Below are 16,093 nucleotides of genomic sequence, written 5' to 3' on the forward strand. Positions count from 1 at the left end.
CTCAGCTTTCACGTGTCCAATATCGGCCAACACATTCACAGCACCCACTATGTGTGGGCGCCACTCCACGTTCTCCACATGCACTCATTAATTGGATGCCTTGTGACAACTCTGTGAGAACAGTACTGGAGCCATTTTGTCATCCTTCCCGAAAGCAGCAGGTAAATGACTGGACGAGATGCTTTTGTCTGCACTCCCCTTTGCCCGGTGTGGCAGGAGGGTGCTGTGTGGGCTGGGGCATCCTTACTGGGAGCCACGCCCTCATTACTGGCATTAGGCCGTGTTTTTAACCGTGACCTGCGTGAGAATTCACATGGCAACCAAAACAGAATGTCACAAAACGGTCTTAACTTTTACTATGTTTGCTGTATGTGATGAACTTTATTAGTTTTCCTTCCATTCTCATTTATAAAAAACAGTTCATCAAGACTCTCTAGGGGCGCCTGGGTAGCCTGCTCCCCCTGAATAAAGAAAGTAACTATTGGGGTGCCTGGGTGGTTCAGTCGTTTAAGCGTGGGTCATGATCTCATCTCAGCTCAGGTCATAATCTCATCTCACAGTTCATGAGTTCGAGCCCCGCGTCAGGCCCTGTGCTGACAGCCCGGAGCCTGGAGCCTGCTTTTGATTCTGTGTGTCCCTCTCTCTCTGCCCCTCTCCTACTGATGCTTTGTCTCTTTCTCTCAAAAATAAGTAAACATTAAAAAAAAAAGAAAGTAACTATTTATTTATTTCACTCCCCTTCATAGTTTCTTATTTGATTTTGGGCTTTCCTAAGAACTACAAAGGAATACATAAATTTTGGAGTTCTTTGTAGAAATGAGTTTGGGTAAATATATGTGTGCAAGTATGGTACATGAGCGTAGGTATGGCTACTCAGTCTGTTCTTCCTTTTTTCTGAGTTTGTCTTTCAGAATCTGAATTTTTGTTAGCAGGTTTTCCTGGCCCACAAATGCTAATTGAGGTGATCAGAGTTTACGTTTTTTTTAAATGTTTATTTATTTTTGAGAGAAAGAACGAGAGACAGAACTCGAGAGGGGAAGGGCCAGAGAGAGAGGGAGACACAGAATCCGAAGCAGGCTCCAGGCTCTGGCTGTCAGCACAGAGCCCGACGTGGGGCTCGAACTCCCGAACCGCGAGATCATTACCCGAGCCGAAGTCGGACGCGTAACCGACTGAGCCACCCAGGCGCCCCATAGAGGTGATCAGAGTTTAGAATGACAGATTCAAATGATGGTTGTTTGGGACTATGTTCATCCTGTCCTGCCCAGGTGATAGTTCTCTACAATAGTCATTGATGTCCAAGGTCATAGCAAGAATAAGGACTGACAGTTAATGAATGCTTGCTATGCGCCTGGCTCAGTGTCGATCCCCTTCTGTTTAGTTTACTGTCTTCCCTCGCAATAACCATCCGGTAAACGTGATGGTAAGCCGCTTCTGGTAATATAGCACATGTGTGCTAGGCATCAGGCTAAGCAGTCTACATGTAACATTGTGTTAACTATCCTATAGTTTTGTAGGAAGGTATTATTGTCCCTATTTTCTAGGCAGAGAAACTGAGGCTCACAGAGGGTAGGAAAAACGGGCTCTGAGTACGTGGTTAATGAGCGAGTCTGGTTCAAGTGGGTGGGACTGCCCTTAACAGTTGAGCTCCTCTGCCAGTGGCGGGATGCTGACCGAACATCTTTTGGGTTTTAGGTCGGTCAGTTTTTTCTCTCCCTAAACCATGGTACTGAGGTCACCTTGCTCTTGTTAAAGGGCGGGGGCGGTGGAACTGCATCCAGAGTTCTTATTTATTTGTTTCTTTTTACAATTATTATTTTTTTTTTCCCCCGCCAAAATCACTTCCCCGTGTGGGTCCCCTTTTCCCCAAGCAGCATAAACGATTTAGCTACCTGGTGTGCTTCGGCAGCTGCCGCTTCCTGCAGGGGAGCCGCAAAGTTGAAATCATAATGATGAGGACACTCTGGAGAGCGCTGTGCCTCCGGTAGGAGTGAGAGAGAGAATGAGCCCATCATAAACTCAAGCCACTGAGAACTGACAGAGCGAGGGGACGGGTTTCTCCCTCATCGCTTTCTGTGTTTCCCCCCTCGTTTCCCCTTTAAAATGCTAGAGCGTATCGAATGAGCCCTCTCTCCCTCAAGGACTGTTCCAATCTCTTACATTTTCTTGGTTGTTCTTCTCTGTGGGTTGGCTGTTTTATTTTTATTTTTTTGGACAGTGGCTAGGTTAGTGGTACGGATAATTAAGAAGCCAGAGAGAGGTTTATTTTTACATTTTGTGCTAAATAGCAAAAATGAATGAGGCTAAGAGCTCTCTGGCCAAAGACTTTTTTGTTTTGTTTTGTTTTGTTTTGTTTTAGTGCTTACAGTACTGACCAACTGGTTGGCCTTCAACAACTAATTATGGTAGGAACCAACACACATGGTGTGCATTATTTAGATCCTGCTTTAATGCCAGCATTTTGGCTTATGCGAACTTTCCAAATCAAGTGTCTTTGCCAGAAGTGACAAACCTCCTTTCCCAGAGTATATCAGATGTGTACGGGGATGGATGGCCTCCTGCCTCTTCCCCAGCTCACCAGATCTTTCCTGCCAGGACAGGGTCATTCTACTACTTCTCTTCCTACCCTCCAGGGGTAAGCACCTCTTCACCACATGGGGTTTTGTGGGGTTTTGTTTTTGATGTTTTGTGTGTGTGTGTGTGCATGTGCGTGTGTGTGTGTGTGTGTGTGTGGTGTTTTTGTTGTTGTTGTTACTGCATCCAGCCTCAAATAATTCCTTTCTTTGAGAAGTCCTGGCTGACCTGATAAGACAAGGGCAGTCTCCAGAGACTTCTCTTAAAAAAAGATTCAGCTTGTCCACTTACGTTTCTGAAAAGCGCTCGCACATGTTAAAAGTTTCCCTGTGCAAACATATGTCAGAGAATGTTTCCTTAGGCTTCAGGAGTGTATTTCTTGGCCAGTGGGAAAGTGTAGTCTATGCACCTGAAAATCTGAATTCTGAGATAATCTTCACACAATCAGTCGCTTGTTGGTTTAGTTCAACCACATCTTCGATACTGTCAGCTCCAATTAAAGGTGCAATCCTGCCCTTTTGCCGTTGCCCCTGGATTCTCCGACCTGTCCCAGGGACCCCGCATTCAGAGCTGGCAGTTATTGTCAGTCCCTTCTTGTCAAGAGGTTGAAGGGTAACTCGGGTGGCAGGCAGAATTAGAGGTGAAGGGGAGCATTTCCACTGGGATTCTGTACTGGCTTCTGGAGAGGGGGAAAGAGAAGACCGAGATTGAGCAGAGCCTGAAAACAAAAGCCCTGTGTGTTCTTCTGACCCAAGTTTATCTCAGGCTGTGTGGGGTTGGAATCCCCGGTCATGCTGTGGAGACAAACTGGGTGGCATATTGTAAGGTTCTTTGCCTTATAAGATGGAGAGTTATTTACCAATGCTTCAGTTTAAGGGCTTATGCATTTGGGGGAACTTTTAATTATTATCTTCATTGACCAGGAAAACAGAGGGGCAGGTTCTGAAACGATCATCCTAAGGGTCCAATGAGGTTTTTTCTTTTTATAAAAATCAGAATTGTGTGGACTGAGATTCTAAGCCATGGTGGAAATAGGTCATCGTTGTCTATTAGGCTTGCTATCAGCCAGGCATATGGTTTTGGCCCTCAGTTGGTTGCTATTTAAACAACAGACCCATATCAATGAGGTAGGGATTTTTAAGGCCTGGGCAAGAGTGGAGGGCATGAGGAACTAAGTCATTTGGCCAGAAGGGGCAATGCCCAGCAGGCAAAATAAAACACATAGATGTGGACTCATCCAGCTAGGGGTCCCAGGTCATTAGATGTCCTGTCTTTCCCTGTGAGCCTTGCCAGTGGGGTGTTTGGGAGTGAGAGTATATATCACCAGGGGTTGGGGGGTTTTGCCTGCTCCTCTGCTGTGAGGTCATGATGTGGTTCTATTTCACAGTCTTTACTGCACTGAGCCAACGGGTTGAAATGAGCCATAAGAAAGCAGAAACTCGAACGCGCTTTTTCTGTGTAGGAGTTCGTAATTGACACGCCGTGTGAAAATGCTGAGAAGATGTTCGTCGGAAACGCGATGCGTGGGAATTACGCGGCCGTGTTTGCTCAGCTCATCATAAATGGAAGGTCTCAAGGTTTGTTGCTGGCGCAGAAAGCGAGAATAATTTCCTTTACGATTACTATTTTCCAGCAAGTGCTTTACCCTGAAAGTGCATTTTACGGCACCGTTTTTGGCTTGCATAAAATTCAGTACCAACTTTATCTCTTAAATATTTACGATGACAAAATTTATGATTACATTTTGGCATGACAGTAGTCCCGTGTCCCCCCCCCCCCCCCCCCCCCCCCGCTTACCCACAGTTTTGCTTTCCGTGGTTTCCGTTACCTGCAGTCAGCTGTAGCCTGGAAAGAGATGATCCTTCTTCTGACGTGCGGTCAGAGGGTCAGTAGTAGTGTTCTCTGCATCCCAGGGCCTACATCATTCCCCACACATCTCATCATTCCCCGCACATCTCATCATCTCATACCATCAAGAGAAGGGTGAGTGCAATGTAAGAAGATATTTTGAGACAGAGAGAGCACAGTCATGTACCTCTTTTTAAAAAATGTTTAGGGGCGCCTGGGTGGCTTGGTCGGTTAAGCGTCCGACTTCAGCTCAGGTCATGATCTCACGGTCCATGAGTTCGGACCCCGCGTCGGGCTCTGTGCTGACAGCTCAGAGCCTGGAGCCTGTTTTGGATTCTGTGTCTCCCTCTCTCTCTGCTCCTCCCCTGTTCATGCTCTGTCTCTCTCTGTCTCAAAAATAAATAAACATTAAAAAAAATTTTTTTTTAAATGTTTATTTTTGAGAGAGCACAAGCGGGCGAGGGGCAGAGAGAGGGGGACAGAGGATCTAAAGCGGGTTTTCTGCTGACAGCAGAGAGCCCCATGTGGGGCTTGAACTCACGAACTGTGAGATCATGACCTGAGCTGAAGTTGGACGTTCAACTAACTGAGCCACCCAGGTGCCCCCGCATAACTCTTACTATAGCATAGGGTTATAATTGTTCTATTTTATTATTAGTTATTGTTGTTAATCTCTTACTGGGCCTTATTCCTAAATTAAACATTATCATAGGTATGTATGTATAGGAAAACGCATGGCATGTATAGATGGGGTTGGTACTATCTGTGGTTTCAGGCATTCACTGGGGTCTTGGAACATATCCCTGTGAACGGGGGGGGGGGGGGGGGGACTGCTGTATACGATTCAGTCATAGAACTGGCTGAGCTTCAGGATCAACACAATTGTATACTGTCCCAGGAAATGAATAAAGCTCTAATTATATCTTTAGAAAAGAGAGTTTATTTTTTTTTTAATGCTTATTTATTTATTTTTGAGAGAGAGAGAGAGAGAGCGAGTGGGGGTTGGGGGGCGCAGAGAGAGAGGGAGATAGAATCCCAAGCAGATTGTGCACTGGCAGCACAAAGCCTGATTCGGGGTTCGATCCCCTGAACCATGAGATCGTGACCTGAGCTGAAATCTAGTCAGATGCTTAACTGACTGAGCCACGCAAGTGCCCTGAAAAGAGAGTTTCGCGCTCTTTGTCATCCTTAGGGCCCCACTGTTGCACTGTTCCTGTCCGCGATGAAAACGGAAGCTTGTACCCAGGAGTGACGGCCGTTGATACGATGTACAAAGACGGTGAGTCCCCAGGTGACCCCTCCTACCCTCATCTGCATCTTTTGCTGCTCCCTGCCTCCCTCCCCCAACCCGAGGGAGGATCTATAATAATTCACCAGAGCAGTGAAGGCAGAGAAGACTCTGATTTTGAAGCCCGATGAGAGTCTTTTATGTGAGAGCTGTTGGGGAATGTTGAGGATTGCCATTTAGGAATGTGCACTGGCCTCATTTTCTCCCAGCCTCTCGCATTTTCTAGTCGCGAGGCAGCTTCGCCCTGGGTAATTTTGCCTCCTCTCCTCTTCTTGGATGTGTGGGCTCTCAGAGGGTGGGTTGAGGTGCTCTCTCTCCTGCCCCTGAGCCACAGCCTGATGTTGGTGCCCAGGAGGCCCCTGATGAATCCTAAGGACCGACCCGGCTTGCTGGGGCTGTTGTACCGCAGGCTGAGTGGCTTAAACAACAGCACTGTATTGTCTCACGGCTCTGGAGGCTCTAAGTCCAAGGCCAAGGTGCTGGCAGGGTTGGTTCCTTCTGAGGGCTGTGAGGGGGAATCTGTGCCAGGCCTCTCTCCTTGGCTTGTCCATGGCTGTCTCCATGCTTACATGGCGTTCTCCCTTCTTGTGTGCGTGTCTGTGTTCAGACGTCCCCTTTTAATAAGGACACCAGTCCGTTGGATTAGGGCAACCCTGATGATCTTTTCTTAACTTCGTTACCTCTGTAAAGACCCTATCTGCAAATAAGGTCACATTCATAAGTACTGGGGGTTAGAACTCGAACGTGTGGATTTTGGAGGGCGGGGGGCACAATTCAATTTATAACACTTGGTGAGAGCAGGCCATACCCGTGGGCTCCACCGGTTGTCCACAGCCAAGGCCAAATCAAACCAAAGAAACAGGTGGGGAGAAGGAAAAAGGAAAGAAGAAAAAGAAAAGAGGGAGAAGAAGCTGATCCTTCGGTGGAGGGGATAGTCTCGCCTTGGCCTGTCAGTGTTTACTGACCGCCTCCACGGCTGCTGGAATGGGCAGTGGGTGGGGTTGTGAGTGCTCTAATTGTATCTCTCAGGGGTGACTGAGGCCCTTGCTGGCCTTGCCCCTTGAAAGCACCTCTTGAGCAGAGGACCCAGCTCTTGTGAAGTGGTGCCAGACATTGAAAACACAGGCAACTTCAGAAAGTCTGCTTTGGTTTCCTTGTAAGCTCCTACCTGCAACCGTGTCCTTGTCAAGGGGTGATGTTCTAAATAAAGACATTTACTAAGTAAAGACTTTTTTTCCCCTTCAGATTAAATCTTTCTAAGTGCAGAATGAACAAAAAGTAGACCCCAGACTCTGATAGGTATCATTAGGAAAAGGGCCCAGGGGCTTTCAGGAGCCTTCTGGGGAGTTGGGTCACCCCAGCCACCCACTGCTGTTCTTGTGGCCATTTTCTCTTGTCTTTTTAGACACTTGGCTTCACACATGTACCCCTTGTGCTGGGAAGGAAGCACTGGGAAAGAGGAAAAATTTGACTTCTCTATCACTGGAGGAGTAAGCGGCTTTCCTGCCTTCTCTGAGTTCAGGCTGACATTCCTTCTGTTGCCTAGAGCTCTTCCTTTCCAAGTCACAGCACCGAGATCCTCCACCTGAGCCCAGGAGCACAGAATGCACAGCTCCTGAAGAAAACAGAGAGTATCCCCACCCCCACCCCAAATAGGGAAGCATCAGCCATTCTGGGAGTGAAAAAAAGGGTTTTGAGTTTTAGTGGAGACAGGCCTGGGAAGGAGCAGGGGTAGTGGTTCAGATGCTAGCACCGATTTGCCCCCTGCAGCTCTCTTCTGCTCTCTCTAGGCCTGCGTGGTGTGGATAATGGGATTTTAATATTTTGCGAGGTTCGGATTCCAAGGGAGAACCTTCTGGATAAGTGAGTAGTTTTCTCTTTAACTCAGGTTGACTGTGTGTATGATCTCGTTGCTCTCGCAAACTAGGCCTGGTGTCTCCGTCTCGTGGGCTGCACGTCTAGGCCGTCTTCGAACCACTCCCAGAAGTCTCTTGACTACCCACTGGAAAATGTGGATACAAAAATAGAAATAAATGAATATTACCCAGAATGCTGTTACCCAGACTAAATGATTGTTGCACACACTCTAATGTGTAACTCTAGACTTTTTTTCCATGCTAATGTACCAACAGAGAGAGGTATGTTTAATTTTTACTGCATGAGATCCACTTATAAATTCTATGTTTTATAATTCTTAATTCCTGTTTAACATTATGTCAAATGTTTTTATGCAACAGTAATTACATATACGCATTACCATTTTCAATATTGCCATGATAGACTATTGAATAAGTGATCTATGATTTATGTAATCCATCCCTTATTGTTGGGCATTTCAGTTGTTTCCTTGAAAAAAAATTTTTTTTTTTCTATTATACACCAGGTAGTGTTTGTCTTCTTTGCGGGTGGCAGGAGATAAGGTACGGCCTTTCAGCTTAATAGGCTGTTGTAACCCGTACTACTTGGATGGATAATGTCAGAGATGCTCAGTGTCACTATTTCCCAGCATCCCACTGGTGTCAGGGGTGGGTTAAATGATGAGGTGAAGGCTTCTTCTTCGGGCGCACTTTGAGGGTGGAGCTCTAGGGGTTCACATTACGCTTTGCCAAGGCCAAGAAACACGAATTACCTTTATTTTTCTCAACAGCATTTCATGTATCCGATGAAAATCCTGACCTCCAGTGCTATTGAAATCTGTGAAAAAGCAATCAATCAAGCTGTGCATAATCAGCTGTCTCCCTGCTTTATGATAGATTTTTCTTTAACACTTCACTCCTTTTCATTGCCTGCAAGCCCTTGCCAGCAGATGCCAAAAGTTTCAGAAAAATGTGTGGGAAACAAACTGTAAAAGGACCAAATTCTGTTGACTACCCACCTCCCCCCGCCCTGAAGTGGTAGGAAATAAAATAGAAACAACGAAAGCATCTTCGCAGTGATCCTGATGTGTGCTGAAACCCTTAGGCCCCCTCAGGAGCTATCTGTGCCCGTGACAGCAGCCCTGAGGACTGCCAGCCTTCCCCAGAGGTGCCTGCACATTTCCTGGCCACTTATCAGCCGCACTCCGCTCTGGGAGATGGGGAAGAGGGAAGGAAAGCCACATGTGGAGCTCCCCATGTCTCACCCACTCTAATGAGCTCTCAGTGGCCTGGCCAGTCTGCCAGAAGCTGGACCCATTGGTTTAGCATTCATCCAATGCCCTCGAGATTAGAAAGTTAGATTCAACCAGAAAGAAAAGTGATAGTGAACTACATGATCTGTAGGAGGTTTGAGAATAACATAGAATTTTTTTTGATAAGCAAGATTTTATTTTATATTTACAGTTTATTTATTTTCAGAGAGAGAGAGAGAGAAAGGGAGAGAGGGAGAGAGAGGGAGATCACCCAAGAGAGAGCACGCACGCAAGCGGGGGAGAGGCAGAGAGAGAGAATCCCAAGCAGGGTCCAGGCTGTCAACGTGGAACTCGACTCAGGGATTGATGACTCTTGATTTTGACTCAGATTGTGATCCCACGAACCGTGAGATCATGACCTGAGCCTAAATCAAGAGTAGGACACTTAACCGATGGAGCCACCCATGTGCCCCAAGCAAGATTTGATTTTAAAGCCATTCCATTGGTATTTAAACTGCCCCCTAATATACCAGAGAACAGCAGTCGCAACACAGGTATTTTGAAGGAGGAGCCCCATTTTTGGGGTGTTGATAAAATGTATTCCAATAAATAGATGTTCAGATTCATTGGAATCCCTATGAAAATCCCAGTTACCTTTTTTTTTTTTTTCAGAAATTGAGAAACTGATCCTAAAATTTATATGGCAACACAAGAGATTCAGAATAGCCAAAACAATCTTGCTAAAGAAGAACAAAGTAGGAGACTCACACTTCTGATCTGAAAATTTATTACAAATCTATAGTAATTGAGACAGTGTGATTATTATAGTGGATCCCCCTGAAAGTAGGTGGGAGACAAAAAAGAAAAAGAAAAACCACTGTATTGGCATAAGGATAGATATGCAGACAGTGAAGTAGAATGGAGAGTCAAGGAATAAATTCTTACATTTATGGGAAATAAATATTCAACAAGGGTGATAAGACAATTTAACGAGGAAAGAATAGTCTTTTCAAGAAATAGTGTGGGGACAACTGGGTATTCACATGCAAAAGCCTGAATTTGGACTCTTATCTCATCCCATATATAAAAATTAACTCAAAATGGATCACAGATAGAGGCGCCTGGGTGGCTCAGTCAGTTGAGTGTCCTGGGCATCCAGCTCTTGAGTTCAGCTCGGGTCATGATCCCAGGACTGTGGGATCGACCCTGCAAGCGGGCTCTGCACTGAGGGTGGAGTCTGCTGGAGATTCTCTCTCTCTCTCTCTCTCTCTCTCTCTCTCCCCTCCTCCTCTGCCCCTCTCCCTGACTTAAGCTCTCTCACTCTCTCTCTCTCTCTCAAAAAAAAAAAAAAAAGATCATAGATGTGAATGTAAGGGCCAAAACTGTAAAGCTCTTAGAAGAAAACTTGGGTGTGAATCTTTGTGACCTTAATTTAAGCACCAAAGCACCAACAATCAAACAAAAACAGAGATAAATTAGACTTGAGTGAAATTAAAAAACTTTTGCAACTCAAAGGACACTATGAAGAAAGTGAAAAGACGATGCACAGAATGGAAGAAAATATTTGGAAATCACATATGTTGTAATATATATATGATACGTGTATACCATGTAGGTCATTTGCAAATCATACATATGTAGTATCCAGAATACAAAAGGAACTATTACCGTTCAACAATAAAAAGAAAAATGACCCACTTGAAAAATGAGCAAAGATCTGAATAGACATTTCTCCCAAGAAGATATGCAAATGGCTACTGAGCACATGAAAAGATGCTCAGCCTCATTGTCATTAGGGAAATGCCAATCAAAACCGCAATGAGACACCATTTTGCACCTGCTCAGATGGCTATAATAAAAGAGGCAGGCCATAATAAGGGTTGGCGAGGATGTGGAAAAATGGAAACCCTCCTACGCTGCTGGTGGGAATGTAAATGGTGTTGCTGATTTGGAAAAGAGTTTGGCACTTCTTCAAAAGTTCAAAATTTTCGTAGGAGCCAGCGGCAGCTCTGTTCCTGGGGAGGTGTGGGAACATTGTTCACAAGAGAGTTGAAAACACGTCCGCCCAAAAACTTGTACACACGTGTGCATAGCGTAAATATTCACAGAATCCGTAGAAGGGGAAACGACCCAAGTGCCGATCAACGGATGAATGGATAAGCAAAATACGGTGACTCCAGACAATGGAATATCATTGGCCCACGGAAAGGAAGGAAGTATATGATACATGCTAAACCACACGTGAACCTTAAACACAGTGAGCTGAGTGAATGGAGGCAGACACAAAAGCCACACGTGGTATGATTCCGCTGATGTGAAATGTCCAGAGAAGACACATCCACAGAGATAGAGAGCAGCTTCATGGTTTCCAGGGCCTGGGGGTGTGATGGGGAGTGACCGCTAATAGTGTGAGGTTCCTTTTGGGGTGGTGAAATGTTATGGAGTTGGATAGTGGTAATGGTTGTACAAGTTTGTGAAGGTGCTAAAAACCATTGCACTGCACGCTTTAGAAGGGATTTTATGGTATTTGAATTGTATATCAACCACAAAAAAGCGGATCGATGTGTGGTCTTCACACTCGGGCTCCGCCGTTGGCTCAATGAGGGTGGTCCTCATCCTTCTTTTTGCCGGGAGGCGCTACTGAGTCACGGGCTGGTGGTGGCAGGGAACCTGCTTTTACTTTTCATGGGTCATGCCTTTGTCAGAGTCTCCTGAGGAGATCTTGCCTCACCCTTGACTCTGCTATCTTGCGAGGGCGGTTCCAGAGACCTGTGGGACATCCCTGTGTGTGCATATGGTATCCTTTCTAGTGGTGCCAAGTTCTTCTTTTGTGTTAACCCTGCCCCTCTTTTCCACCTGCTTCTTCCCTACCCTAGGTTTGGCTCTGTGGCTCCAGATGGGCGGTCCCCTTCCCCTATTAAGAACAAGAGTGCAAGATTCAACGGGATGCTGGCAGCGCCGACCCCTTCAAGGTTAGCTGTGACTTTCCAAGCTATGAGTGCCACGAAGGTAGTCGACTCTGATTTGAATTTACATCACTGTTTATTCTCTGCTTATTCCAGGGATGGGTAACAGTTTCAGGAGCTGAGTTTCCTGAGCCACAGTTGGTATAATGTGGCTAAGGTTCATGGTTAGATACTGAGAAGCGCCAGTTGGCCATACCCAGAGAGCATTTCTGCACCCTTCTTATCATGGGATCCTATCCATTGGCATCTTAGATGTGCTGCTGATTATGGTGGGTGGAACATAGGCACTGTGGCAAAAGAGCCACAAACTTTGACCCTGGGGGAACGGGTCATTCAGAACAGACGCATCTGCTGGAGAAGCAGCTAAAAGCCGACACGTGAGGGAAGGCTGGCATATCTCAGCTGAGTTTACTGGGGAGCTTTGGTGGTCGTGTGGCTTTTTGGGGTGTGACATTCAGCGTCACAGGTTGGAGTCCATGAAGCCAGACCCCCGGAAGGCATCTCTACCTCGCCTCCTCCCATACCTGCCCCAATACCAACTAGTTTGGAAAGAGCAGCCCAGAGAGGAAAGTTCTGGAAGGCTCCTGCTCCTCCTCCTTCTCCTCCTCCTCCTCCTCCTCCTCCTCCTCCTCCTCCTCAAGGCTCAGCATTATCTGTTCTTTGGGCCCTTTTCATCTCTTTGCATGAGGGAAAAGCCTGCTTTAAGCTCCACTGAGCTTGGTGGAGCTGGAAGAAAAATTAAGAAACCCATGAATATACATTGTGGCTTGAATCCAATTTTTCCATCAAGAAGGAATAAATTTCATTCACCTGACATCAGCACAAAGTCGTCTGACTAGCAGGAAAATCCTTCTTTACTCATTTCCACTATGTTGGTCCGGCTTCCCAGGAAGCCTGCCTGACAGGAGCTTCCCTGTGTTTTGTGTTTCCTGTCAGTTGGTACGACTGTGATGCCGTGAACACCCACACTCCGTACCGAGCCAGTGACCTCAAGTCTGCCCATGGGCACTGCTTCCCGCCCTTGTTTTTCGGCGGCCCTTAAAGGGTGTTCAATTCTGAAGCCCCGCGTCAGGAGTGGCTCAGCTCGTTGGTCCCCTTAGCTGAATCATCTGACAAATGAATGAGCTTGTGATGAACTGGGTGCAGAGGTGAGGCCAAGGCTCTATCCAGCACAGCATCAGAGTGCTGAGGAGGACTTCTTCTTCAAGTCTGTCACAGAAACCATTGCAGCCATTTCGAGACTCCAGAAAGAGGCAAAAGGAGAGAAGCCAGTGAGCTGAGAATTACGTTGTAGATGGGACAAAATCGGGTTCAGGATCAGCTGGTGCCTCGATGGCAGTATCTGCATAATATCCCCTGTGATGGCAGGAGCCTTGGGGTCCCTTTGCGGAGAGTGTGCTCAGTGAACATGAAGGCCCCTGCTGGCTCCCGGCTAGAAGGCAGTGCAGAAAGCCTATGCTTTATGTTTCCGAGTGGGCGATGCTGTGTGAAGGACGCCCAGGCTGCCGGCAGCCCCATTAGCTCATTCAGCCTAGTGCTGGAGTCCCGAGGGGCAGGATCAGGACAGCAGAGACGGGGAAGTGGCAGACCTTCTGGAAGAGACTTGATTTTAAGTATCACCAGATCTGGAGCAAAGAAGATGGGAGAGAGGAGACAGAGTGGATGATTCTTTTCTTTTATGTTTATTTGATTTTGAGAGAGAGAGAGAGAGAGAGAAAGAGAGAGACAGCATGAGCAGGGGACGGGCAAGGAGAGGGAGAGAGAGCATCCCAAGCAGGCTCTGCACTGTCAGCGGGGAGCCCAACGCAGGGCTGGAACTCATGACTCGTGAGATCATGACCTGATCCCAAATCAAGAGTCGGCCGCTTAACTGGCTGAGCCGCCCCGGCGCCCCCAGAGTGGCTGATTTTTTAAAAGGTGTGCATTCTCCATTCTACTGAACGCTGGCACCGTAGAGGCATTATCTTGATCATGGGCTCTGAAGTCAGAAAACCGAGGGCTCCAGTCTCAGCCTAGACATGACCAGCAGTGGGGTCGTGGGCAAATCAAGAGCCCTCCTTAAGCCTTAGTTTCTTTGCCTGTGAAACGGGCCTTGTGATAACGGTGAGGCATGAGTGAGGGGGGTGTGTAGAGCATTGGCACAGAGCAGATGTTCAATAGCTCCGAGCCATTACTGACGTGATGCCTGTTGCCAGTGCCGCTGTTGCTGGGAAGACAGCAGCTGGCTGTAAGAAAGGAATAAATAGGCTTTTCCAGGAAAACAGATGCCTGGAATCCTGGCCTGCAGGTAACGAGGCAAGTCTGAGACGTTTTGCACAAGTGCGTAGTTTCCTTTGGATTCCTCTGTATCTGAAGCAAAATGCAGTGGCCGTGAGTCAGCACCTGCCCTGCCCAGGAGGCAGGTCGACTCTGTGACAGGGAGACCCGCTCGCGGAGCCTGCGACTCTGCACGGTTCGGGTGCCCCCGCTGCGCTCGGCCCTGATGGACAGCGACCCTGGCCACTGTGATCTCATCGCGCGCGTCTCGGGCGAGGATGATCTCACCCGTCCTCTTGGCAACTCCTCCTCTCCTAGGGCTCAAACGCATGACAGATGTTTTCTCGGCTGAAACCTAAGACGGCCCTGCTTGTTCTGCTCTCGCTGATGAGTGGAAAAATGGATCCTTTTCTCCTCCGTGCATTCCTCATGTATTAGAAAACTGTCACCGCGGCTCCCCATGGTGACATTTTGCTCAAGGCTGAGCATGCCCCGTCCTTTTAAACTTTGCCCAGATGTCTTATTCTTCATGGTTCTCTCTCATTTCCATAGTTTCTCAGCATTTTCAGATTTTTCTCTTAAAGGCTTGCCTTAATAGCCTTCCTCCAATTTGTGTCCAGAGTGCTGTGCCAGATTAAGTGATTAGCAGGAACAAAAGGAAAAGGAAACCAAGATGTTTGGCAGGGGTGGGAGGTGGGGGCTTGGGAGGGCTCTGTAGCTGAAGTGGGGAGGCTGGGAGGCCTTTCCAGAAGGAGGAGGGAAGTGGGGGAAAGTCACCGTGAGTTTGGAGGCAGAAGTAGAGGGAGTGTGAAATGTGAAGGAGGTCTAGCCCATCATTTTGGGTTAATTTTGTGTGGAAGTACATATTTCAGCATAAGACAAGCCGGTCCCCGCTCGCCTAAGGGTCTTCCCTAGTCTTTTTCTTTTTTTTGACGTTCATTTGTTTTTGAGAGAGAGAGAGAGAGAGACAGAGAGAGAGAGTGCAATCGGGGGAGGGGCAGAGAGCGAGGGAGACCGAATCCGAAGCAGGCTCCAGGCTCCGTCCGAGCTGTCCACACAGAGCCCGAACTCATGGACAGTGAGATCATGACCCCTGAGCCAAAGTCAGACGCTTAACCGACTGAGCCCCTCCCTAGTCTTTTAAAGTAGGTATTGCACAGAAGCGGGGTCTCTCCCCCAGAGTCCCGAGCCGCTCTGGGAGGGGCTGGGGAGCCTGCATTTGCAGCAAGTTCCCAGGTGATGCTGCCTTTACTGGTTGGGCACCGCATTTGGAGAACCCTTGTGCAGAGCGGATGCCTACCGTTGTAACTTTCCAGCCCTGTCCCAGCCACCTTGTCACCCTCCTGGCCTCCCAGGGCCCCTAGGATCATGGCCCAAGTTCTCTTCTGGTCTCTAGTGACTTGCATGACTTCTCACTCCACCCTCCTTCTCACATGCTGTTGTGCTGCCTAGCAAGCCCACCCCCACTTTTCACTTGGTGAGTTTTTGTGTACATGTCAGAGCTCAGGCGAGTGTCCCTTCTTCAGAAAGGTCACAGCCTACGGGTGGTGCTTCTGTCATGTGCCCAAGGCACTGCACTCCCCCTTGCAGCATTTATTATGGTTACGACCAGCTAAAGACATGATAGGCCGTTTCTGCATCCTTGCTAGCCTAAAAGCTCATTGCAGTGCGGGCCCTGCCGGCTTCATTCACGGCTGAGTGTTCAGCTTCCCACATGGTAGGGCACATAGTAGGAGCACAGCGAGTAGGAGTTGACAGAACGAATGAAGAATGCATCAGAATCCACAAACTGATTTGTGAACTAAGCATTCAACACGTGTTTATTCTCATGCCCCACACCCCAACCCCTCGACCCATTCCAGGGTGGCAGGGAAGAAGGATGTTGCTAACCCCTTCCTTCGGACTCTACATGTAATATGTGCTTTACAGGTGTTAACTTCTTTCTCCTCACAACAGCTCTGAGAGAGTTCCGTTGGTATATGGGGAAACTGAGGCATGAGGAGGTTAAAGGAATCTGTCCAAGGTGGGCATTGAATATACATAGGCTGACTC

The 16,093-nt window shown here is 47.5% G+C and overlaps 1 protein-coding gene across 1 annotated transcript in view; it reads left to right on the plus strand.

Moving 5' to 3' along the window:
- Positions 1-16,093, plus strand: part of ACOXL (acyl-CoA oxidase like) — a 338,638-nt gene that overhangs the window by 39,373 nt on the left and 283,172 nt on the right. The window contains 4 exon segments of the mRNA XM_078444739.2: positions 4,037-4,151; positions 5,615-5,701; positions 7,501-7,573; positions 11,696-11,828. Coding sequence (XP_078300865.2) covers positions 4,037-4,151; positions 5,615-5,701; positions 7,501-7,573; positions 11,696-11,828 — 408 coding nt within the window.

Source organism: Panthera onca, chromosome A3, assembly GCF_046562875.1.
Source record: "Panthera onca isolate mPanOnc1 chromosome A3, mPanOnc1 haplotype 2, whole genome shotgun sequence".
NCBI lineage: Eukaryota > Metazoa > Chordata > Mammalia > Carnivora > Felidae > Panthera > Panthera onca.